The sequence below is a fragment of the Orbicella faveolata genome, unplaced genomic scaffold (assembly GCF_042242905.1).
Source record: "Orbicella faveolata isolate gen_17 unplaced genomic scaffold, um_ofav_v1 contig_14, whole genome shotgun sequence".
NCBI classification, from domain to species: domain Eukaryota; kingdom Metazoa; phylum Cnidaria; class Anthozoa; order Scleractinia; family Merulinidae; genus Orbicella; species Orbicella faveolata.
This window is the reverse complement of record NW_028301541.1, coordinates 14,742,501-14,770,000: the sequence shown is the minus strand read 5'-3', so window position 1 is coordinate 14,770,000 and position 27,500 is coordinate 14,742,501. Positions and strand designations below refer to the sequence as shown.

The window sequence follows — 27,500 nt, the reverse complement described above, 5'->3', positions numbered from 1 at the left end:
GATGGACTAGCATCCCATCCAGGGGGGAGTAGAAATACTCCTAGTCGCTTAATGCCACTGAAACCGGGATAAACTCCGGCCTAATGGGCCACTTGGCTTGTATAAAGACTTTACCTGCCTTTACTGCTAACCATACAAGGTCATTTGAAATTGTGTCAACTCAAGTTTTCAAGTTTGTTATTTTTTCAATGAAAAAAACTAGTAGTAATCGTAGACTAAAGAGTGCGTTCGAATTTTGGTAGGCTTAGTATGTAAAAAAAGCAGAAATTCTAGGGACAGCATTTTGTGCCTGAGCTGTTAGGTAGGCGTGAAATTGGTCGCCCTTCAGCAGTGGCGAAAACAAATGAATTGATCGCAAAGCATGTGCATACGAGAGGGTTTGTTCTCGTTTATACATGTATTGTGTAATATTAGTTACTACCGGTCAGTAAAAAACATGGATTGCAGTCGGAAGGCCACATTTAGTCCGCAGTCCCCATTTTATACCTGAGTCCGCGCGCGTTTAAGTCCATTCCGTAATGTTTAGTCCTCGTTTTATACATAAGCCTATGTTTTATACCCAGTTCGCAGTCCGTAGTCCGCAGTGCATGTTTTATACCGACCGTGTAAATCGACACCAATCCTGTTCGTTATGTCGGTATGCGAGACGACGTACTTTTAGTATCAAAACTAGGACAATTATTTTGTTTACGAACACGACTTTGAATCGCCTCGGCTTTGGGGTAACAGCTACAGGGCATTTTCACTTCCGAAGCAATGAAACGGAGGACATGTTGATGTACCAAAGCAACCCTGTGGGAGTTGAACTCTTTTCCTATCTAGACACTTTAGTAGGGTTAACGTAACGTAGTTTGTGCACAGAAATCTAGGCCAGCGAAGTGAAACTCGTTTCCTCCTTTGATTTATTCAGCAGAATGCAGCATTGGTTTCGGTCGAAGAGAAGAGGGTACACAACAAGCAGCCAAACTACAGCTTTCTGTTTGTAAGAAAAGTCGTACACATTTCGTGAAGACATGTCTGCAAGGTTTTTAAATGCCATTAATACTGACTTCGAACTTTAAATAAACAACTTCAGTATCCGCTACAGTCCACAATAAGCTTCCTCGACACTCGAACGTCCGCAATACTGCACAACACTCGAAAGAAAGCACATGGACGAACATGGACATGACGTCATTCGCCCCTGAAGAATTTTTTTGGGGGAGGCCAAATTGGCGTCCCCAGATAGATTCATAGATCTCGAATTTTTCTGCATTATGCGATTAGAACTGCGTTCTATCGAACGCAAAAAAAAAAAAAAAAAAAAAAAAAAAATTGAACAGTACCATATCGGCGATAGGACTTTGCATTTCAAAAAACCTATTATTTCTCGCCTGATAAACTGCTGAATAACTGGATTTAATCCACCAGTCATGAAACTTTACGCAGCATCCACAAACCATTAATAATTCATCGAGTTCAAACAAAGCAATGAAGACCGTGACGGTGTTTAGATATCTAATCTGAATTAGCATAGATTTTAATGATTTTAATTCTCCGTTTTCTCCCTAGTTTTAGTCTTGATTGAGAAGATATATCAAACACTCTAAATAGTGCTTGACTACATTTCCAAACACCTCAAAGTTCGCCAAAAATACCGTATTTTCAACTCTCTTCTCGGTGTTTGGTAATGTGGTCAAACACGGTCTTTCGTGTTTGATATGTTACGTTAGATATTAAGGATCACAATTAAATAGTGTAACATCTCTTTCTGTATTTTAATACTCACCTCAGATAACAGTAACAAGGAATTCATCGCTCCTCTCTCTTTAAAACTGAAAACAAATAGCACAAAAAAGTTGACCATGGGTTGTCAATGAAGTTAACGTAGATAAAATATTCATTCATTTGTTTGTTAGTTCGTTTATTTATTCATTTTCTTACCTCCCTGATGGGTGCAAATTTTCTTTCTTGAAAAAAACCTCCATGTTACTCAATTCTGGAATGCTACATTTCTGCAATACATTAAAAAATACAAATATTATAATGACGATTGAAGCTTTTGAGCAATTAATCACATAAAAAAAAAGCTAGGGTAACTTGTCTTTTAAGTTTCCGCAGTCACCTGATCTTACAAAAGTCTACAGATATTTAAATACTAAACACCACATATATAGCCGGACTTAAAACCACGTCAAAAATTATTTTTAAAATAACTGTCTAATTTCTCGCGCGCTAATTGGCTCATTTTTATGATCAATAAGAGTACAGACGGATAAAATTTTAATTCATGCAAGCTTTCTAGTTCATCTTTCAGCTGTCAAACTGTCAACTTTTTAACCAATGAGATTTTATTGACTTTTTTAAGTAGCCAATCAAAAAGCGAGAAAAGCTATCGACAGTGTTCGCGTCACGTTGAATAAAATTCACTTGTCTTTGTTTACGACAAGTTTACGGCGTCTTTTCCCCTCATTTATCCCGGCATTTGACCATTTTGGGGTCTTGTTATTGTAAAAAACAAATTGACGTCAGTTTTTTATTCGTCTGTCCTCTAATTGAAAATAAATTTCGTCATAACATTGGTTCAAAGTTTACTGCGGAACCACTCGCCTGCGGCTTGTTGTTCCACACCCACTACGACAATGTTATGACGCAATTTATCATCAATAAGAGGACAGACGCATAAAAAAACTGACGTTGACTTCTTAAATAACGTGACTTGAAACTACGGCAATAATTATTTTAAAACCCGTGCGCTGAAAAACGTGCAGTGCACGCACAAATAATCTATAAAGTGAAACAGTTCATGGCAATATAAGGCTGGTTTTCACAAGAGCATAAGCCTAAGCCTAAACAAGGCATGCAGACACAGAATGATGTTGAAAATAAGCGCCTTTTGTTAGAAACTTTCCTTACAAACGGCGCTACTTAACAGCACCTTACTGTTTTGTGTATTTTGCTTAATATCAGTTATGCTAAAGAGCAAGTGCAAACCAGGGGCTCGTTTCTCGAAGGTCCCGAAAAGTTTTCGCACCCGGAAAGCTCAGAGCTGTTTTATTCACACATTCTTAATATGAACAGAAGGTTCCTTCGTACAAGGAGTTTCAGGCGTGTACACCTCTCGGTTTTTAGGTGCAGATTAACTAAAAACGGCTTTGCCGGACCGAAAAGTTTCCGGGGCTGTCGAGAAACGGGCCCCAGCCCTTAAATATGGCACAAAATTCCAGGTTTATCGTTTTGTTAAAGTTACCTCACATGGTGTCTTTCCAACTCCTTTTCGAATTCTGAATGAGGCTGCTACAATATCATCAAACTCTATGCCAACAGGTTTGCTCGTATCACCACCAAAACCCATTTGTTTTAACCTGTTTCTGAGTTCTTCTGAAAACGCGACAGAAGTGCGCGGTTGAGCAAATGGGTTCAGCGATTGGTCATACGGCTCACGTGATTTCCTCCGAGTCTTCAATTCCGTTGCCATTCTATTTTAAATCAAATACCTCGTTTACACGATATTTTCATCGGCCTTCTACTTTTTGATGGAATTTTAATGCTTTGATTCAATCATTGAGTGATCAGAATTGATTACATTTGTGATGTAATCACTTTGGCATTGTCTCGTCAACAATGACGTCGAAACTAACCTTGACGTAACAATCGTGTTTTAAAAATTCCCGCGAGGCGATAGTTTCACAGACATGGAACCAGATTTTGATCCGAAGTTATCGGAAGAAGCTCGTCAAAATAACAATGATGAGCCGACCGCTTTGTTTGCTCAGTCTCTTTGCCTTTCTCTGGATCCGATCCTAGACGATTCAAAACCAAGCCCAACAGAACAGTCCAAGAATAACTCCGAAACAGTTTGTTTTAAGCCGCATACGTCTGGGAAACGACACTCTATTTTAGGAACTGGTAATAGATCTGCTTTTAGAAAACCGAATTTAAGTGAACTGATAGAGAAATATCAGAACGCCAAGGAAAGAGTGAAAGAATGGAACATTGATAAGATGTGGGCCAGCCGCGTTGAACGAGCAAAGAGGAACGCTTTGGCATCGCTTTCCGACATTGTAACTGCCGTGTTCTGGATTCGCGAAGGTGTCCCTAGGACATCATGTGAGGTATAATTATAGCTAGAATAGAACAGTCATGGGGTTTATTTAGCCTACACATGTTTCTTTTATGAGGGAAATCACACTAGGACGAGGAAAGTTACTATTTTGGGAAGAAACTATTTTGCTGCGTCGGCGGAAAAATTAAACACTTAGTTTATTTGAAATAACTTGAAGTTGAATAAGATTGATTAACCACCGTAAAGAAAATTAAAGTCTTATCATAATAACAGGTAAACTAATTTGGCCATTTCATTTTAATCGACTCATCGATCATCAATCGATCAATCGCTCGGCCAATCGAACACTCTGTCGGCCTATCGGTCGGCGTTCGGCCGGTCGGTCGGTTCATAGGTCAACCGGTTGGTCGGTCGGTCCGTCGGTCGGTCGGTCGATCGGTCAGTCAGTGACGTGAATCAGACATTTAACTCGGCAGCACGTTTTTTCAGTGTTACCCAAAAGCGATGTTTTGTCCTTAGAGAGCCTCCTCTATTCCGGAGATAGACGAAGTCGATGTGTATTTCAAAAGAGAGTACCAAAACCCTTCAGGCAGTTTTCATGATAGGGGTGCTCGCTATGCATTACTCCGACTACATCAGGTAAGGTCAGACGTTTTTCATTCAAGATCAGGTAACTTAAAAAAGAAGTAAATAGTAAAATAAAGAGAGCATGAAGAGTAATACAGCTGATCTCAAGGTAATCCCTTTTAAGTTATATTTAGATCACTCGCGGATTCGGAAATCCCAGGAGGTTCGAGAAAAAATCCAAACGTGTCACACGATTTTGCTCACGTGGACACGAAAACACCCACGCAACGAAAACATCCACGAAAATATCCACGTAACGTACATGGTGACATTATTCGTGGAAGAAAGAACTTGAGAGGGTTGCCTTGGGGATAAGCTCTATCTTTCTCCCTTCATCCTCTCTTGCAAATAAAGCAACGTGAAATTACGCGGTCAAACCACCTGTTAAAAGAGCAGAACATTTCTGCAAAAGACCTTACCAACCGACCTCCAAAAGTGTGTCATATCTTATTTTCTTAATGGAGCTACATCACGGTTTTCATTGCTTGAAATGTTTAACCTAAAGTTTTCAAGTTCGTCATTTCTAATCCATGTCAATTTTCTCCATCATTTAAAACTATCCTTGTTCCTTAATGGTTTATCATTATCTCTTTGGTGTTCTTCTATCTTGGTGAACTACTATTTTAATTTCAGCATTCCTTCAATTTTAAGGTAATTTTATACAGGTCCAAAACAACTCAGGATGCCATAACTGAGCTCCTTTAAATGAAAAAAAGCACTTGTTACTGGACTGGTCCAACAAATAGTGCTTGTGGGAATACTTCCATAGTTCCACTCGCATAATTTTCCACAGTTTTTTACATATCAAAAGAAGATGACGGGTAACAGATTTAATCCCGCTAATAACAATCCCTTCAACCCCACTTAAGTTTTTTTTTTTTTTTTTTTTTTTTTGTTTGTTTTGTTTTAATCATTCTAGTTATCCCAGGAGGGTCTTGAAATGGCGTGGTGACATTATCCTAGGAAAAACTGGGTACCATGTCTAAAAATAACTTGAAAAGGACTATTCTGGAAATAATTAAGGCCTATATAGTGGATTAACTCTCTTATGCTTACTCATTTCAAATTGCATTTGAACTTTTATGGTAACCTATACTTACAGAGTCAAAAGAACCTTGGAGTAATCACTACTTCGTCTGAAAACTTTGCTGTGGCGCTTGCCTACCAAGGGAATTCCCTCGGGATTCCCGTAACTGTGCTTCTACCAGAGAACACGAGTCCTGTTAAAATCAGAATGTGCGAGAAGTATTACGCAGATACCAGGATTGCTGGAGTGGACGAGGGAAAGGTGCTAAATATGATTCTAGTTTCATACTTTCTTAGTTGTAGCAGCCCGAATTTAAGGTTACTTCCCACCTTCGCGAGTGCCCTTCTGGAAAAAAAATTGTACGCGCGCCAGTTTCAATAAAACCCCAACAAACTACATATCATAAGAAAGCTTAATAAATGTACTTTACGAAAAAAATACAATTTTAGCAATGTTTTCTTTTAGGAAGTGTCAGGAGGCGGCAAGGCGTGAAACGACCGAGGCTTCTTCTATTGAATTTATCGGGTATCGGATTCCGCAGTACGGGCAAAATGGCTGCACAGTCTTATTCACAAGCCATCAATCAACAAAAGTGTGTCGGGCTTTTTCGATATTCTGATTTGTTTTCTAGATATCCACTTCTAAAGTTGGAGTAGCTAAAAATATGCGAGACGTGTTGCATAAATGGACGCCACGGGAAAAATGTGTTAAATATCAAAATTTCCCGACACACTTTGGTTTGTCATTATCTCTGGAATGTTCTGGCGAAATTTCACGAAAATCTGTCAAATCTGCATACCCTATAAATTCGCTCAAAGTGGATGTATTCCTCCAAAAATCAAATGCGAGATTTTAGCTGGTAAAGGTTTGTAAACAACTCGTGCCGCGCCCGGAGATTATCACGCCTAATGAAACCGCAAACCAATGGAACAACAGGACCTCCTAGTGTCTATGACAATAGATCAAGATTTCCCGGGAAAAGCATCGCATTGCAACATGTTTTTTTTATCTCGCTCAGTGGAGTTGAATTCAGGATGGCGACGTAATATAATGGCAAAGACGCCTAAGGCAAAGGTAAAGGCAAAACCCGCGCCAAAAAGGTTTAAGGCGGAAAATGTGCCGCTGAAAAACAGGACGTTAAGGAATTGACGGACAGCTTAAGAAATACCCTTATTGCTGAAATGAGTTCCCTTGGGTGGGTTTCATTTTATTCATCACTTCCGCCAGATTACGAGGAAGAATCTTGTTTGCAGCCTGCACTGAAGTTGACTTTGATTTTTAAAGCTACTTGCTCCAAGGATATTCAAACGCTTCGGATCTTCAGCAGATGTCGAGATTGTTGGAGGCGTTTGGCCAAACCAAGAGCCTTTGTCGCTTTCGGCAAGGTTTTCTTTTCTTTCCTTGACAATATGGAGCTTTTTATTTCTTCTTTGGGCCGTTTTTTTTTTTTGTTTTCTTTACCCAAGGACTTTTTTCTGCTTTTGATTTTTCCATAGGAGTTAGCGTAAAGAGTTTCCACGCGGGAATTTTTGTCAAGTGCGTGATGTAAATAAAAATATGCAAATGACATGAAATACGGGCAATGAGCGTTTGCCGCGAAAATTTCCCCAGGGTTCTCGCCCGTTGACAAGATTGTGACACCTTCCTAGTTTATTAACTTCATTTGAAAATACGTTTTTTCTAAATAACTCGGCCGCTTTTTGAGATTTTTAATGTTTTTCTTTTGGAAACACTAGATAAAATGACGAACTTAAATTTTGTCAAATAAAAGAAAAAAACGATTTTTTTTGGCCTCTGATGGTGGGAAGTAACCTTAAGCTTAATGCAGCCATTGCAAGTGTATGGTATTAAGGTCCCTTATGCGGAATGCCACTGAGATAAAAAATACCTGCCTTTGTCTTAGTGCATGTAGTTAACTAAACACACATTCTGCCCTTGTAGGAATTAGAATGATGAAAAAAATAGGTTTTCATCATCATTCTTAACTTTTTTTATCATTTCTTTTTGTGTCCAATTCTGTCTAGTTAAGGGAGAGGGCCATAGAAATTGCAAAAGAACGAGGATTGACATTCATAGAGGAGTAAGAATATTTTCTGTTATTGTTTTTTATTTTTTGTTTTACTGAAAATTTCGTCTAAAATTGTAGCAATCTTTTCTCTACCTGTTCTGCTAGACACGTAAACTTTATTAAGGTTGAATGAAAGATATATCCTTACGGACTGACAAATTATGGTCTACTCATATTTACCAAACCACATAACAAATCTTACTTATTACTGCGTAACTATGGTTTGTGAAACTCTAGGCAACATGTATACCGATAATGTCATTTTTCATATGACAGTTAAACTCGCCGTTTTTTTTTTTTTTTTTTTTTTTTCTTTCTCAATATCATTCAGAAACAATAATCCGGATGTCGTGTGCGGGCAAGGCACGATGGGATTGGAGATCGTGGACCAGCTGGAAGGAGTCGACGCTATCGTTGTGCCTGTAGGAGGAGGGACTCTACTGGCTGGGACTTGTGTAGCTGTTAAAACTCTGTACCCTTCTATAAAAATAATCGTACGCACCGTTTTCTATAATTCTTATCAAAATGTCTATCATCTGCACAGTATTATAGAGTATTTACTGACCAGGGGACCCTTTTATCATCATCATTTGTCTGTTCTCCTGGGGGAGAATTGGGGCAGAGTAACGGGAAACCCTTTACTGAGACAAAAATATGTGATATATACCTCTTACTAGCCGAGTTCGAGGTCTGCACTGTAAGTTACGGATCGAGTTTTTGCCCCATTGATTTATGGCCCAAGCGCGAAGCGCGCGGGCCATAAATCGAAGAGGAAAAACGAGGGTTTGTAACTTACAGTGCGGACCGAGAATACGAGGTTAGTAAGATATATGTTTACTATATATCTGTTGTGTGGTTGACGGGATCGGGAACTATTTCTATTCACCCGGAACGGCTTCAAATTTCTGACGCACCTCGAAAGCAAAACGAGTAAATTTGAAATCGTTGTTATTAATTGACTTTGAAGTCGTTAGCAGGTTTTAATGCACAGTTTCAGAAGTAAAAGAAATTTTTAAACTTTTACTTGCTAAAAAAGTTAAGAAACATTTTGGTAACAAAAACAGTTTTCAATTTTAGTGGTCCTTACAGTAGAATACGGCCCACTAACTTGACCAATCACGGCGCGCGTACTAACCGAGAGATATAATAAAGTACGGTAGATACATTACGTCATATTTCTGTGACCGTTAGTAATGTGATTTGCAGGGAGTGAAAAGCGAAGGAAGACTTGATTTTAAAGCTACCTTCCACGATGGGACGACAACGGTAACAACTGAATCGAATAAACTGAGTTCGGTTGATGGTAAGTCATAGAGTGATATGCCTTGACTTGCTTTTTAGAGGAAACTGGTGTTCCTTAGAGGCATTTTGCAATCAAAAACAAGGCTCGACAAAGGTCAAACGTAAAACTTTTGTTTTAGCCTGATCATTTTCATATACATCTTACTCGCATGTTTCTGTTGCCTTAAAACTTTACTTGTTGGAATTGCACTCAGTTATCTGGTGAGATTAACTAGTATCGTCCGTCTCTCTTAGATTTGGAATACAGCGAGATTACAGACGCTCCCTTGAAACTCGCCGAGGGTCTTATGGACAAGCGCGTCACTGTAAAGTATGCCCACTTACTCATCCTTTTGTCACCGACGTTTGGTTGCATGATTTTCAAACCAGAATATGGTACCATTATTGAAACCAGGAGTAATGTAGATTATTCGATTGAGTTTATAACTTGTAAGAAGACTTTAAGTAAGAGTATAGCAACATCTACAAGTTAATAGCTGGGTTAAGTGTGGCTTAGTACAGCTAAAACTAGTTTAGTCACAGAGCTAAGCACTCGTTTATCACTGAGATTTGAAACGTGAAGAAGCAAAGAGTGTAACTAGTGGGAGAGTGGGAAAAACGCAACAAGAACATACGAGACGTAAAGGAGACGATTCCTACTTTTCTCGGATTGTTTCGAGCAAGCAACAAACGTTTATTGAAACAATCAACCCGATCAATTGTTGTTCTTGTTTTTATTTTTCAGAGAAGACCATATTGCATTAGCTATGCTCAGATTGTTAGAAAATGAGAAAGTAGTTTTAGAAACAAATGGTGCAGCTGGGCTAACGGCTCTTATTGGAGGATACCTGCCTGAACTCAAGGGAAAACGGTGAGATTAAATACTACACACCTTGAATATTCCACCAATGAAATGGCTTTTCAGCAATCTAACCAGTCCATGATGGGCGATCTCCTATATATGTACATATCACAGTGTGGTATATCATGGTGTACCACAAGAAATTCTGAACATCTCCCGAATCCTTCCCAAGATCAACGAATATCACGCGAACATTTGTTAATACCTCCGACTATTTTCAGAACTCATCCGAAAGTTTTGGAAGATTTCCGAAGATTGCTGAAGATCACTCGAGCTCGCCGGAGACTTTCACCCCTAATACGTACAAAATTCGCATTTTCATCTTTTTGAAAACTTTCAGTGGGACTGTTTGCATTGTTCCGTGGAGTGCACAGCGCACGTTTTGGCGGGAAACAACTTGAGAAGATGACGGACGCGACTAGTAGTGGCGGGAAAAAAAAACTGAAGGGACTTACGGGACGCTACACATTATGGCGGGAAGCAACCAAATGCTATGATAGAGAACGCAGACTTAAAATATTAGAGTGAAAACACAGCTGTGACAGATGCGCCATACTGTAAAACCTAGACAACCATCGCTTTCTTGTTAGTCAAATCTCCATAGCATAGAGGAAATAGTTTCACGCCATCATTTGAATCTTCTTCTTTTATAGTGAAATCTGCATTTAGCAAGTCTTGTTCCTTTCTCATTTTTCAGGGTGGTAGTTGTTCTTAGCGAGGGCAACATGGAGCCCGCCCTTCTTCCACGGGTAATTGCCCGAGGGCTCACGACGGATGGAAGACTGGTACGATTTGAGGTTCGGATCGATGATCGGCTGAGTACCATGGCAACGCTGTTGCGGCTGATAACATCAACAGGGGCCGTGTAAGAAAAGGTTTCCAATCCAAGGAATAAAAACAACGCATTTTTCCTTTTCTATCGTTTGCACATAGTAATCAGCCGCAGCGATGCAAGGCGTTTGTACCAGAAAATTCTCCTACCAGCTGAAATAGAGTTGTCAGTTGTCTTGGAAATGTAGATGCTAGGTGTTTAATTTTGTTGTATTTTGGATCTCAACAGTATTAAAGATGTCAGCCAAGAACAGGCATGGAATGATCCAAGTGTGCTATGTCTACAGGTATCTGCGCTTTTTTTTTTGTTTTTTGCTTCGTTTAAAATCTAAGGCTGTATCATCATATTCCGAGTTCAGGGCAAAAGACTCCAGAGACGCGCATAAAATAGTGATCGCCAACACTCTCAAAGCTAAGAATTTGATAACTCGCACAACTTAGGCACTTGAGGTACACTTGACCACCACTTGAGGTGCAGTGAAATCTGTACCAACCCTGTTCAGCCTGGACTTTTTTTGTCGTTCGTGAACCAGGGGAGAAAAATGTCGTTGACAGCATTACAAGAGTATCCCAGCCTTGATGCCGAATCGCTTCCTAGTCGCCTTTTTTTTTTTTTTGCCGAATTTTTATTATGTTTATTCTCTTGCAGGCAAAAGTAATGGTTGAAGTGAGCGACCGTGAACACTCTCGTCAACTTAAGTCTCTCTTAGATCAGAATTTCCAAATCACTTTTTGTAGCTCTGCAGTTAACAACAAGGAATGATACGTCATTGGTGGATCAGTGAAACCAAGAACAGCTTCAGAATAGCTAGAACTACTTGCGGTTGCCTTATTCGTAACTGGAGGCAATATCGCGAAAACAAGGGGAAAAAAAAGGAAACACAAAAAACTGGACATGATGGGCATAAAGAGAGTCGACAGTTAACCACATTGTAGTCTGATTTGAAAACTCGGTTTATGCAGAAGCTCCAAAGTCGACAAAGCTTGTCACACCTCAAGGATGTGATTTGTTGAGAGTAAAATTAAAATTAGAGGCATGTATAGATATCTAGAATTGGTTGCTTTAGTTTTCTGCTCTGTTCTCTCAAATGCAGCACAATATTTAATAATTATAAAACTTAATTGATTATCAACTTGAAGTTGATGAAGGTGACATGAATTTGTAAACCATAATAGTCAATTTTGAGGGGTGGTTATAGTTTTGTAGAGGCAAGGGAGGGGGGGGGGGGGGGGAGGGAGTGGAGTGACATTCCGCGCGCTACGAAACTCGACCATTGCTTCCGCATTGACTACTCAGACTCTTGTAAGGTCTAAGGAGATTTTCTTTAAAATAGATATCCTCGCGCACACCTCTCCACCTCAAATTTCTTTCAGTAAATGCCTGGTTTTTGTTTTATAAATTGGGGTTGATTTCAGACTAGTACATGTAATGCTACTAAAAAATGTTTTAAAATGCCCAGTTGTGATGAAGAAATGATGAATATCTTATACAGCGAGTTAAAGCTGGCTCTTTTAAAGGACAAACATGCTCAGTATATACGCGTCTTTATCTTCCAATCTACCTAGGATCCTCTCTGCGACTCGCCTGAGTTTTGCTAGCAAGCGGTATTTCATACCGTGAAATACAGCAGTGTAGCTTTGTTACTTTCTAGGAAAGCTTAGAGAGTACGCTGAAACAAGACTTTGTTTGTTAACAAATGGCACGTTATAATAAATGGCGGCTGAATGCTAAAGAACGTGTGAGAATTAGCTATACTGTGAATCAATATCAAGGCGATCTTTGTTAAAAATAAATGTAGTCATGGCAACATGCCCTGACTATATTCAAAGGCGTCTCATCCACGTAAGCTTGAGTCATATTACACGAGGGAAAATAACTAAATACGCCAATCTGATTGCCTTATCACTGACCCAATATTATCTAAGTATTGGACCGGGCAAAGGAAAAAAAATTAGACATTCACTAGACAATACGAACATTTCGCAGAATGCTATCATATATTCCATTTTATAGTTTGTGGTGCTTAACTTTTTTTTATCAAATAAACTCAGAGAAACTAATTTAATACTTGAAAAGCTAAGAATGTATAATGTTGTCCTTACGCTAAAGAGCATTGCTGCTTCATTTTTCCTCGATCATCGTTTGTATCGTGTAAGTTAATGGGCTGTCTCTTTAATATTATGAATAATTTGTAGTTATTAAAAATTGTCGTTAAATCTTCCTGGGATGATTTTCACAATTTTTCCTGTAAAATACTCTTTCGCGCACACTTTCAAGTAGTTTTATTGTTTGTTCATTTCAAATGCACAGGACTTACGGGTAATTTTGCCGGGTAATTTCTTAATGAATGCATTTAATAAAACCTACTTATGAAGGCTGAGTCGTATTTATCCGGCTTATTTCACCTGCAGCTTAAATTTATCATATTTGATTTGGCCTAACGGCTGTTGAAATTACGCTGGGACAGACTCTTAAGACAGTTTATTTTTTCACCCACGTCTCATTTTAAAAGCACACTCTTTAATAAGAAATGTTTTAAATGGTTAGGAGGTTTTAAATCGATTTATTACTGCTGCACCGTTAAATTGTCACATTTGACTTGGCCTAGCAGCTGTTTTACGCTAGGAGAAGGTATATTTTTCACAGACATAACATTTTAAAACCGCAACCTTATTATAAAATAAGTCTTTTAATGGTTGAGGAACTTTTAATCCGGTTTATTTTAGGTGCATCTTTAAATTATCACATTTGATTTGGCCGAAAACACGAGCTTATTTTTTGAAAAACGTGTCTTTTTACGCCGCGTCCACACTACGTCGGAGGAATTTGAAAGCGTTGTTAATTTCTACGGTTAGGTCTACCGTCCACACTAATCCCTCACGAAAACGGAGCTTTTCCTAAACGCTCTTCAAACCGGAGGAATTTGAAATCACCGGCTTTTCGTTTTCGTGTGGACGGAAAACATTTTGAAATCGGAACTTTTCGAAAACGAGTTTTCCACCAACTCAAATTCGAAATGACCAGTGGTTGTTGCGTTTTCAAATTTCTCCGGCGGGGTGCGGACGGAAAACATTTGATGCGTTTTCAGAGTGAAACTTCGGTTTTTAAATTCCTCCGACGTAGTGTGAACGGGGCCTTGATAGCGCAACCTTTGTTTGATGGATAAATAAGACAAATCGTACTTGAACAATACGATTCCGGCTTTTGAGTTGTTCCTGATGGTTTAACACGTGCTTGTTCGAAGCCTTTATTTAGTTGATTTTTGCGCGCCGGTTTTCCAGCAAATCGATCGCCAGGAACAGGTTGATATAACACAAACCGCTACTATTACAAAAAAGAAATTGAAATAGTGAAACAGTCAGAGAAAATTGACTTAGACAATATGATCAACTGGATTAACGCAAACTCTAATGTACATGTATGTATTAAAACACGTCTGGATGATATTGAGCGCAATGAAAAAACGTGACTTTAACAAAAATGCAAAACCATTTACTGGTTTGATAATTTATTTTGTATCAAAACGTCAATGCTATATTGAACAAGGCAAAAAACGTGATTTAGAGCACGGAATCTATTTCCTCTTGTGACACAAACAGTATTTTCCTTTCCGTTTCTTTGGTAAATGTTTCATTCGTCCATTACACCAGAACTGGAAAGGTTTGTTCATCCCTGAGCGTGCCTATCACTGTCAATAACTACATTAAAATGGCTTCTGCGTGGATTTTTCTTCAGTATGCTGAGTGTTTTGCCGGTGGATTTCTAACTTCTTATTTGTTGTGCTCGCGATCGCCGAGGAAACCCGTGGAAAAAGAAGAGATCATTGCATCCGACATTGATCAAACAGAGATTGTTGTGATCACGGAGGAGGAAACTGTAACGAAAAAGAGTGATGTAAAGAATGATCATAGCTACGAGAAAATTGCGAATGGAAAACAACAGGGACAAGGGAAACAGAACCGAGAAGAAGCGAAGAGTGAACAAGAACAATATGCAGAACAAGTAAAGGGAGATAAAAACACTGAGTAGTGATTAAGTAGACAGACAATCCAAAAAAAATATATAATTTAATGATTGAATGTCGCATGCATGCAGCCCGAATTAACTCGAAAACACAAAACTCAACCTAGGTCCCACAATCGACTGAGTCTTTTTTATATTATTAGATATTAGAGGATACTTTTCACTGCGTATTGCAAAGTGTCGCATTGGAAATAGTTCAGAGTAATTGATTTCTAGAAATGCTTGGAGAGACTTGGAGAGTATGCAACATGTCAGATTTTGTATGTAAACAGTACGTTCTAATAAATAAATGGCGACGAAATGCCAAAGAAATTGGTGGACCAGGTCATGAAATAATAGCAGGGTAATGTTTTTTAAATATCCCGCATTGCAACAATTCATAGACGACGGCGAAAGATTATAACACGCGCGACTGGGCAATAACTAATTTAGATAATCCGGCGGAACAACTTCTGGATAGTCTAGTATTCTTTATGTCTTAAAAAGACCTGGTGATAAAATTTTCGAAATCAAGGCAGTTTTCAAAATAAAACACTTCAACTTACTCCATGTCAAGTACCATGCATTATATGAATTAACAGCACCACAGAAGACTTTTTTCTTCTAAAGCAAGCACGGACTAACTTCGTTTCTTAACTGGTAACACCGCCGGATAAGTTTTTTTAAACGAGAATTTTTTGCACAGTCTATCCCAAATGACAATTGTCCGAGAATTTTATAAAATTTAAAGATAAAAGTTATATAGCCATCTTACTAATGAGCTCTCAGAAACATGCATTCGTTATTGAATTAAAAACTGTACTCCTGTTTCCCCCCCCCAACACAGTGAACCATTTACCATTCACATTTGGGCATGTGCAATACATGACGACTTTCTTCAAATGTTCGCAAGGGCGCGTGACTTTAACAAGATAAGCTCTAAAAGTATGGCTCGCTGTTTAGCCCTGTTTACGAATTTTTTTTGGGAGAAAATGTCATGAAACTAAAAGATGATAAACATGTGTCAATCGTTTACTGACAAGTTCATTTGCAAATCTTTGTGGACGTCTGATATTCACAACGTTACACGTCCACATTTATAAGCTCTACCAACTCGAGATCGATCATCCTCCAAAAACTAAAACAAAAGGAACAATACTTAAAAAAAGTCCTTCCGTTTTATGTTTTCATGGATGTATTTAATAACAACTTCATTTAATGATAAATTTTTAATTTAGTGTATTTTATCTGTCCAAGGAGCTGTTTGACGCCAAAACATGAGTCTGTTTTTCACTCACGTTTCATTTTAATGGCCAACTTTGCTTGTTACTAAAGACCAACAATGAAATGGCCAGGTCTGCTATACAGGGTTTTTGATAGATTAACACAAACCGTTAAACAGAAAACGCCAAAATTAATATATTTAGAATAGCAATAAAAAAAGTGATGTTAGTAACGCCTAAAATGTATCGGTCACAACATAAAACGTGACTCCTTAAAAAAGCATCTATCTCCTTTAGCGGAGCAAATATTTTGCCACTCGCGTCTTTTCAAAGCGATGCGATTTTAATGATTCTTTGTTGAACCAAACCGGATCAAAAAATTCGCGTTCAAATTATCGTTTCAAAGTTGTTTCCTCGTCCACAATAAAACGTTAAAAAAATTAGACAGGCAATAAAGAAAACGCCACAACCATTTTTTATGCATGCGCATGTGAATTTTGCTGTCCACACTATTACGTTAGGGCTCCTTTTTCAGATGTCTCCAATCTGGGCAGCGTTTTCAAATTTATGCATTTTAGATGAAAACAATGAACGTTTTCGATCGTTGTAATGTGGACAATGGGCGAAAAGACATCAAAGGTTTCTTTTGTTTACGGGGCCTCCTTGACAGTTTGGGTGTGGTCAGCCGACGATGATATATACCAGTAGCGAGTGTTGTATCAATGGAGGAATCTGAAGCAAAAATCATTGCGGGACTAATCTGAAAAAAATCACAATTCTTTACCAAGGTCCAAAGATCTGGAATTCCCTTCCTGTTACAATCACTTCTTTGTCAAGTTTTCCCAATTTTAAGAAAAACACTGCTAGAGTTTTTAGGAAAATAATTACTGAACTGGCAAAGCCGCACATTGTAGCACTATCTATGTAACCGTATTGTTACGTACGAGGTGGCCTCAACTAAAAGCCTGATGGTTTCTAGAGGTCATCTCGCCATACATTGAAATATTTATAAATAATTACTGTATTAGGTTAAAAGGCAAATAAACAGAATATATGTATGAAAAAATGTCAGATCTGAGGAATAATTCCAACTACAATGGACTCATGGATGAAAGGAGAGAGGGACAAGCAAATCATTCCTGACCACACCCAAACTCTCGAGGAGGTCCCGTAAACACCAATGCGTTTTTTTTCTTTTTTTTTTCTTTTGAAAATGCACACCTTTTGATGCCTATTTGTCTATCGTCCACTCTACAACGATCGAAAACGTTCATTGTTTTCAACGCATATATTTGTTAATGCTGTCCAGAGTTAAGACATTTGTAAAACGGAACTCCATCGTAATAGCGTGGACAGCAAAATCGGAACATTTCGAAAACGTGAACGTCATTCACATCTCATGCACATGCATGAAAGATGGCTGGGGCGTTTCCCCATTGGGTGCCTACAGTTTTTGAAGGTTTCAGCGTGGACAAAGAAACAACTGAAAAACGGTAATTTGGACGCGAATTTTATTCATCCATTTCGATACGAAAACGAATCATCGAAAACACATTGTTTTGAAGACCCGTTAGTGTGGACAGAGCCTGAGAAGAACTCAGGGGAAGCCATTTTAATGCAGCGAGTGACAGTGAGAGGCGCACGTTCAGAATGAAGAAACTTCTTAGTGCGGGTGAACGGGACAAATAAAAAAATATATATATTAAAGAAACGATTGGCAAAATATTTGTACCCGCTAAAAGAAATAGCAGTTATCGTTTATAAGTCACGTTTTTTTTGTAGTGCTCAATATATTTAAGGCGTTCTAAATTCATTAGTTTTGAAGTTTTCTGTCAAATAGTTTGCGTTAACCAGTCAAAAGCACGGCCTCAGGCCGGCTATAACAGACTTGTCAATTTCGTGGCGGGTCTCATTTCCCCATTAAGTGGCGATAGAGATGTGCTCTTTAAATGAAACGTGTGTGAGAAATAGACTCATCATGTTTTGACGTCAAACAGCTGTTAGGGCAAATAAGATACGCTAAATTAAAAATTTAACAGCTGAAATAGACGGCATTATAGACCAACCCATTAAAAAAAGTTATTAAATATATTCATGAAAACATTGCACGGAAAGACTTTCCTTAAGTATTGTACATTTTGTTTTAATTTCTGGAAAATGATAGAGTTTATAAATGGTTGCGAGTTATGGATATCAGACGAGTAAAATTGAGCAGCTAAATTATGGTTGTCAAAGATTTAACTATGAATTTTTCCGTGAAAGATTACACTTGTTTTTAAAGAATATATTTGTTAAGAATATCGAGCGAGGCTGAAATTTGCGAAATTTTACGAATATTTTAAGAACAAATTTGGGGCTGGGAATGCGAAAAAATATAGAGTTTTTTGTGTTGAAAATTTGTAAATACAATACAATTATACGTTTTTAGCTGGGCCGTATAAAATTATTCTTTTCTCTAAACGGCAAAACTGGCCAAAAGCAACAAAAACTGAACAGCAATAGTTGTATGTTCAATGCTAAAAGCATTTCTGCAAGACGTTATGTACGTCATATCGGGCTTTTATGCCCGCAGGCTGGCTCCAAAATTACTTCCACACCATCCAGACACCAATTGCAAATACATTCGAAAACAGAAATGTTATACTCTACAATCTAAGAATATTCACAAGAATATTCTCAGCCTGAAAACAGCAGAAAAATAAAAATATTCAGCCGAAAAGCAACATTCTTATAAAAAGAGGTGACACATGTTTATCATCCTTTAGTTTCAAAAAATTTTCTCTCAAACGTATCACGTAAACAGTGAGCCCTACTTTGGAGCTTATCTTTTGAATATCACGCGCCCTTGCAAACAAATAAAAAAAATCATGTGTTTCACAAATGTCCGTGGGAAATAGTTAATTGTGTGGGCGGGAAAAATAGGGTACAGTTTTTGATATCAAATGAATGTTTTTGAGAGCTGATTACTGAAATGGCTACATACTTTTCATCTTTGAATTTTTGAAAATTTTCGGAAAGTTGTGACTTGGGATTCACGTATGAAAAAAATTCTCATTTAAACCTTCCCAATTTTTCCGTAGGAAAAAAAAGATAGCTGCAGTACATTTTCCCATAATACCAAGCGAACCTTACGCAGCCCAGAAAGAACTTTTCTGTACGTTTTTATGAGCATTATTAAGAATTTCGTGCGCTAATATAAGAATTATGGGTAAGGATACCAGTCGCCATCTTTTTTTTTTTTTTTTTACGAACCTTAATGTACCAAAATACGCGTGGACGATATTGAGCAACACGAAAAACGTGACTTTAACAAAACCATCAACTGGTTCAATAAAATTTATTTAAAAAAAAAAACGTAAAAGCTATATTGAACAAGGCAAAAAACGTGATTTGGACAAAGGAATCTATTTCCTCTTGAGAAGCGAACAGTATTTTCTTTTCCGCTTCTTTTGTAAAATTTTTAAGTTCTCCATTTCAGCCGAACTGTGGGGGGGTTTTCATCTCAGTGCCTGTCAGTGTCACTGCCTGCATTAAAATGGCTTCTGCGTGGATTTTTCTTCAGTATGCTGAGTGTTTTGCCAGTGGATTTCTAACTTCTTATCTGTTATGCTCGCGATCGCCGAACAACCGCGTCGAAAATGAAGAGAACTTTCTATCCGACATTGATCGAACAGAGATTGTTGTGATCACGGAGGAAATTACAGCCAAAATGACTGATTTAAGGAATGATTATACCCACGGAGGAATTGCGGATGGAAACCAAAAAGAACAAGCGAAACAGAACCGAGAAGAAGCGAAAAGTGAGCAGGAAGGACAAGAAAATGAAGATAAAAAACATTGAGTACTGAACACGGAGAGAAAATTCCACTAACAATAATTTAATGCTATATTTTTGCAACTCAACTTAATGCGAAGACACATAAATGAAAACTCGATCAACGGTCCGCATTCGACTGGTTTTTTATATATTTCTTGATGTTAAAGGATACGTCATGTTGTAAAACTTCGCATTTAAAACAGTGTAAATTAATCGTTTTCTAGGAAAGATCTTGGGGAGTACGATACAACAAGTAAGATTTTGTTTGTAAATAGTACGTTCTAATAAACGCACTGCCGGCTTAATGCCAAAAAATTTTCGTGTATAAGGTCATGAAATAATTAGGTTAAAAGAGCAATACTTAAAAAGCCCCCATGTTAACAAGTCATCTACGACAGTGCTAGTGGGAGGCGCGGTGGCCTCATGGCCGTTCGCTCGTTCGAGAGCGAGCGGTCCGGGTTCGCACCCTGGCCGGGGACACTGTGTTGAGTTCTTGGGCAAGACACTTAACTCTCACAGTGCTTTTCTCCACCCAGGAGTATAAATGGGTACCGGCGAATTATTGGGGAAACCTAACAAATTGCGGGGGAGTGACCTGCGATGGACTAGCATCCCATCCAGGGGTAGTAGAAATACTCCTAGCCGCTTCATGCTACAGAAACCGAGATAAGCTCCGGCAGCTATGAGCCATTCGGCTCCAAGACGGCTTCACTTTCTACGACAGTGCCAGGTTATATCAAGTGCACGAGGGGGCAATAAAAAGATCAGACAATCGGAATAACTTATAACTGGTCTAATATTTTCTACGTAGCAGACTGGGTGACACTTTAATTTACTTCATATCAAATATCTTGAATGAAAAGTATTAGCAGCACCACGGGAGAGATCAGACGATGAATACCACCTGATAAGATTTAAATGAGTTTTTTTTTTTGTTTGCACGTGGGAATTCCAAGTCACAATTTTAAGAAGAAAAATTTCTAAAAACTAAATATAAAATGTGTATAGCCATCTCATTAATCAGCGCGTCAGAAACACATATGCGAATACTCTCATTTTTTCCTGCCTACCCAATTAACCATTCCCCATCCACATTTGTAAAACACATGATTTTTTTCAAATATTGGCAAGGGCGCGTGACTTTCACAAGATTAACTCCAAAGTATAGCTTGCTGTTTACCATATACTTTTTCCTTAGTCAGCAACGTCAAAAGCAAACAGACAAAACAAAAGAGGAAGCTTATTTTACACAGTTCCGACGGGGTTTGGGGTCCGAGTGAGTTTTTTTGTTTTTGTTTTTGTTTTTTCTTTTTTTGTGTCAGTTGGGATTTTCACACATTTTTTACAGTGAAATGGGGAATGCCAGCCTATATTTTCGAGAAAGGTGTTTTGGTAAACTTTCGTAAGCAGTAATTTACCATTCATTGAACAGAATAGAGTTTTTAATTTGTTGTCAAATTTGATTTTGTAAGAAAATACGATCAACGTCATGTGTCTACTCATACCATTAATTTAATGTCCTCTTCAGTTAAGAAATAAATAATAAAGCAAAACTTTTAAACGCGTGAACTCTTTGAAATAATTTTGAGAAGAACATTTCATGAAACTAGATGATAAACAAGTGCCAATCTTTCACGGATAAGTTCATATGCAAATTTTGTACCCCATAAATTAGCTGCTTAGATTCGCCCGTCTGTTTTTCATAAACACGCCCACATTTACAAACTAAACCAACTCAAGGTTGGTTTTAGCCTACACGCGCATCTTCCAGTAATTAAAACAAAACGCAAAGTTCTTCGAGGTAATCCCCGCGTGTAATGTTTTCATAAATGTATTTAATAACAATTTCTTTTAATGGTTGGGGTCTACAATTACTTCTATTTCAGCCGGTAATGTCTAACTTCAGTGTATTTTATTCGCCCTAGTCGCTGTTTGACGCCAAAACACGACTTTACTTTCCACACACGTGTCATTTTAAAAGCGCAACCTTTAATATACACTACTTCTAATGGTTGGGAGGTTTTAATTTGGTTTACTTTAGTTGCACCATTAAATTAACACATTTGAGTTGGCCTAACAGCTGTTTTCTGCGAGAATACGATTGCTCTTTGTCTGTCATTATCTGATAGATAAATAAGACAAATTATTAAATAGAAGTCTGTTTTTTTTATTCGAACTTGGAGCCGTGTTTCCGATAGGTTATCACAAACCGTTGCACAAAAACCCCAAAAGATATATAAAACAGCAAGAGAAAAGTGATTTTAGCAACACCTAAAATACATTGAGCACAACAAAAAACCTGACGTAAACAATAGCATTTGTTGTATGTATGGCTGGCGTTCAGTCGAATCTAACGCGCGCTGGCATTGTTTGATTTATGATCACGTGGCAATGGCTAAATCTAAATTATTCCCCCTTTGAGATGCGCCTGCAGGGGATCGTGGTAATAGTATTTATCATCTTGGACGGAATATTTGTCATGATGAATATAATTACCACTAGGGTTTCCATAAACGATAGTAACGATGCGGCACATTCTGTTTTGTGTACAAACATGGTTCAGATTACTATGTGCTTTTTTGTTACGATCCCTTGTCACACCTCGCCATCAATGCGTCATCATGCATGAAATAGTGATCTGAACTATGTTTGGAAATAAAACGATACACATCAACCTCCCCTTTACCAGATCGCGAAAATCGAAAGACGTGGAAATTGTCGGAGCAGAAATCTAACTTATAACTTCTGTACTGGTACGCATTGAATGTCTCTGAAATGTTGACAGACTGTGTCGATGACGCGTCCATCGCAATGTGTAAAAATACTAGCGTTTTAGCTTAAATTCATGTTTGAAAAAGAACAAAACGCAGCATATATGAAATTAACGTGTTCTACGGTTTTCGTTTGTTTTATTTACTCTACAAGCTTTAGTAACGACGATTTCCCTTCATTTAAGAGTTAGACCAGGGAGGAGAGACTGCTAAGAAATCACATACTAAGTTTGAAATTAGGATGTCGCAATTAATCGTCCAGATTTACAAACTTTCACATGCGTGAGAGCGGGGCTGTCAATCAAATCAATCACCACCAATGAGGGATTCTAGCTACTGATTAACAGGGGAACACATCTGAGATTCATGAGTAATTGCGAGCTGTGTAGATTAACTAAAAAACAAGTACCAAGATAAACTGATAAGAGTATGACAAAGCACTTTAGATCTAAAGCAGGTTTTTCAGCTGTAAAAAAAGATGGCCCCAAGAGTACATTCTACTATAGGAAGTCTTTTAGCATTCATTTTCCTCGGAATTATCGGAGGAACTTTCTCTGTTGCGTTACACTTTAATTTGCGGTCCATTTCTACAAATCACCGAGCCTCGTATTTCTTCTTCGAACTCCAGGGACTGTACTACTCTGTGTAGTTTTTATGGCTTTCCTTTCTCATCGAGACAGCGAAGTCAAGGAAATATTCCGCAACAACTTCAGAACTGCAAATACTGAATTACTGCAAATTTGCTGTGATGGGTTTGGTTCAGTTAGGTGTACCATTAAATTGAACGTTGTTTATTTTTCGTTTCTTTTGTCTACCAAAATCTCGCGTTTGACTCATAAGAACAATTCTTCTGGAATTTGTTATATAAAATCGAATATATCTATTTAGCCAAGCCTAACAGCGGAGTTCCTGATTGCAGTAAGTTAACCTGGCTTTAGCCTGAGGTCCAATCGGAAACCAGTACCTGGTCAGCGGTCAACTTAAAAAAAAAAGTGACCTCAACAAGCTGAAAACTTAAGTCTGCGATATGGTCACGATACTGATCAGCGGATACCTTGTTTTGACAATTATTAGTTGACCATAACTAAACATGGTTGTGCAATATCAAAGATGCACGAAGTAACCCAATGCTGTGTCTCGGTCAACCTGGAGTATAACCGCGTTTGTTGTCGTGCGTACGCCGTCTACACGAAAAACGTTCAACAACGTAGACACGGAATAAGGAAACACCACAACCACCTTACGCATGCGCAAGTAAGGGGAATGATGCTAACGTTTAAGAAATGTTCCGATTTCGCTGTTCACACCATTTCGATAGTAAATCTTTCCACTCTGGTTTGCGTTAACAAAACTATGCGTCTTTGCTAATGACGACAAACGTTGTCGATATTCAGTGTACAATCGAACCTCCTCACAACGGCTACCTTGGGGAGAGAAGAAAGAGGGCGTTGTAGAAAGGTGGCCGTTATGGGGAGGTAGGGGTGTAATATGACATATTCTTTTGGGGGTGCAACATTTTTATCTTTAACCCGTTAACTAGCAATCGTACGTTTTCTTACGATTGAGGGGTCATGCACTTTGTACCACTTGTGGCGTCATCAATTAAGGCGTCAATAGATATTCTTGATAAGCAGACAATAGAGCTAGGATAGATCTATCCGCACAACTACCCGTTTTGAAAATCAACCGCATTCTGACCGTAGATAATTGAAAAAAGGTGAGCAGTTTTTGGTGCAAAATTGGTGGTAAAATGGCCCATTGCGCCTAAAATCGATCAAGGTTCCATTTCAAGACTTTAAAACCTCAGGGAAATATTGCTCTTCGGTAAGAAATTGCTTTTTTAGCAAAGTTGAGGCCAATTTAGGTTCGTGGCAGCCAAAAAAACGAGCTAAAGGTAAAGAAAAAAACAGCATTTTTTGAGGAAATTTGCCAGTTAACGGGTTAAAAAACGCTTATTGAAGCATGGAAATACATAACAAAATAAAAAATATATCAATAAACCAGAGACAAAGACCGATGACGCACGATATGGATCAAGTTTCGTCACCTTTTACAGTAGACAAATCAGGTTTTTTTGTGCAGTTTGTTAGTCGTTGATCGATTAACTGGCCGTTGTCGAGAGATTATTTGAACGCTCGAGACGCGATTCAGTGGCCGTTGTGTGGCCGTTTCAGCGAGCTTAAACTAAAGGTGAATACATAGACCTCCCATCGAGAGGTGGCCGTTAGTGGAGGTTCGACTCCCTGTAGTAGACGATGGTAGGAGCAAACGCTTCAAAAAGCGTGCATTGTCAAACGAAAACGCATTGGTGTGTACGGGGCCTCAAATACGCTGAGGGTTTGCCAACCCCAGCCCGGCAAAATCGCTCTTTCAACTACAAGGCACTATCGTAATTATGAGCGTATAAATTATTCATATACTTTTGAAATAAGGACTTTATTTGTCAACCCAAGATATCCAACCCAAGATACTCAGATAAATAGATGCTATCACAAAAATACATTTTTACTGGTAAATAAAATATGCTAGAAATGCTATAGTTTCTATCTTTGGGAGTATTTAGTACACTAATAAATATATATTTATATATACATATACAGACAACTTGGCAATAGTTTTAGGAGTTTATGATTACCATCCATAGAATATATTTCTCCCTCGCGATCGGTTTGAGCATGTCACGTCACGCGGCCAAAAACTGGAGCATGTCTGAAGATGCCTTCTTAGGTATAGCACTTACTGAATCCAATGACTAAGAAGTAATGTTCAGCATTAATGCAAATAGAAACCATTGTAGGTTAATTTATCGTCTCCTGATTCTAGGGAAACAAAATATTTTCTATTGCGGACAGAAAAGAGCTTTTACTCCTGTTTTTATTGTTTCAATTGCGTTTCCAGAGTGTTAAAGACAATGAACGAATTGCCCAATTTCGATATATTAAAAGTCAGCCTAGCACAATAGGCCTCAGCACGAGGCTCTGGGGAATGACTACAGAGTTTGTGGGGTTTATTCCCCAGAGCCTCGTAATGAGGTCTATTGTTTTAGGCTGAATTTTAATATATCTAAACTGGTCTATTGTGGCCACAAATAGAAATATGTCAATAGCGCACCTGATGAAGTTGAAGAAAGTGTTATCATTAGTAACTACGAGTTAAGTTATACAGTCGAACGTCCGGTTGCGACCACCTCTCCTCAGCGACCAGTTTTCCAAAATACCATAAGTTTCCGAGTCAAATCACTATATTTGGAACCTCTTGTAGGCGACCACTTCTCGTAAGCGACCGTGACCACTTTTAGAGCTAAAAGTTTGAAATTTTCCTTTCTTTTTAACCTCCTGTAAGCGACCACTTGACAATTAATGGAGCGAAAAATGGATAATAAGGTATCGTAACATTATTGTATTTCTGGTTAGTACAAGAAAGGGAAATTTTTCAATGGGAAGAACCGAATTTTTTTCTCGAAATTGACTTTTACACGAATAAAACATTGCATCAGCATTGATGCATGGCTTAAGTCTCGGCAGTTATCATATTGTAATGAGGAAATTGACCGATTATGGTCTAAGCTCTCGTAAGCGACCACCTCCCATAAGCGACCACCTAGGCTTGACATTTTGGGTGGTTGCTTACGGGAGGTTCGACTGCATATCAAACACGAGAGACAGTGTTTCATAGGGATTTCCAAACACCGAGAATAGAGTTGAAAATACGACGCGCAGCAGAGTATTTTTGACGAAATTAGAGGTGTTTGGATAGCTGATGAAATACTGTCTAAATGTTTGATATCTTCTGCATTAGTAATGAGTTTGAGAAGTTAAGATATTCCGGCGTATCTTCCCCTTGTTATTCATTAATTGCTCATTATTGCACAAGGTTGTGTTTACTTCTTTTCTGCATGTTAGTAAGGTTGTTATAATGATTTGTTAGTTTACCGTTATTGTTAATGGGATTGAACCAAGTGCTCAGTAATTAATTTAGCTTTAGCTCCTTCATCGATATAAGCAATGTCATTATTAGTGTGGCGTCAATAAAGTGATTGAAACAAAGAAAGAAAAAGTTTAGCTGTGTTTGTCAAGTTTTGGTGTGATTCCAAATAGGAATGAATCTATTCAAAGCCGGAAAAAAAAATATTAGTCTTAAGTTTGACCGCGCGACCGATTCCTCGCAGACAGAAAATATTTAAAGAGTAATAGCCATAACAGTCTCCATTTGCCTTCAAAAATATACTACTGACATAGATCATGCTCTGAATCTGTTCCTTCAAGTTCATTATTTTCCGCGGACTTCCCTCTCTGAAAACCCTCTGCTTGTTTCTTAGGACAGATAGACGTTATTGTTTATCTAGTCTGTATTTCACGGACACCTATAAAATAAAAAAAGTATTTACCACGTTACCGAAACAACCCTTGGTATACTTCTCTGTATTTAATGGAAACTATGAAACAAGTTAGAGTAATCATTCCATTTAATCCCCTCCTTCCGTTCAACAAGCAGCAAGAGCTCCAAGACTTTTAAATGTATGCACTTCTTTCTACTGATATTTACGTTCAGAGCTAATGAATTACATTTAGGTCTGAAGAGTTAGAAAGAGCACATTTGTCAATCAATAAGTATTAAAGTACAGCAACTCTTCAAACGCTTGTATAATGCCGGCCCCTACCAACGTAGCAAACATACGTTGGCGACACCCTATAGTCTTTCAATGACTAAAAAAAGAACTTCTCTTCAAATTATCATTTGTTTGATATACCTTTTTATAACCCATTTCTTTAGTTACTTTATTAGCATACTAGTTTTTCGCTACTTTAAATTTGAGTGTTATGTCTTTTTAGTGATGGGATTGATTACCAGCCGTCAGACTGCAGAAATAAGGTGTACTTCAACTTTACTTAAAATTCAAATCGAGTCACAGGGGCTTAATTGAAGCATTAATGGTGTAGTACAA

The 27,500-nt window shown here is 38.2% G+C and overlaps 2 protein-coding genes and 1 long non-coding RNA gene across 3 annotated transcripts in view; 2 read left to right on the top strand and 1 right to left on the bottom strand.

The window, feature by feature from the left end:
* Positions 1-27,500, top strand: part of LOC149114133 (uncharacterized) — a 477,513-nt gene that overhangs the window by 98,540 nt on the left and 351,473 nt on the right. The gene's annotated exons all lie outside the window — the stretch shown is intronic.
* LOC110061724 (uncharacterized) lies at positions 3,634-11,730 on the top strand. The gene is made up of 11 exons (XM_089286739.1): positions 3,634-4,094; positions 4,565-4,684; positions 5,775-5,960; positions 7,724-7,779; positions 8,099-8,261; positions 8,974-9,070; positions 9,304-9,379; positions 9,794-9,919; positions 10,608-10,775; positions 10,971-11,028; positions 11,391-11,730. The coding sequence occupies exons 1-11, from the start codon at positions 3,675-3,677 to the stop codon at positions 11,502-11,504; spliced, it is 1,584 nt and encodes a 527-aa protein (XP_089142865.1). The 5' UTR covers positions 3,634-3,674; the 3' UTR covers positions 11,505-11,730.
* LOC110061718 (nucleotide sugar transporter SLC35D1-like) overlaps positions 24,973-27,500 on the bottom strand; it is a 19,223-nt gene continuing 16,695 nt past the window's right edge. The window contains exon 13 of the mRNA XM_089286738.1: positions 24,973-27,500. This exon is cut by the window's right edge and continues 1,428 nt beyond it. The gene's annotated coding sequence lies outside the window, so the exon portion shown is untranslated.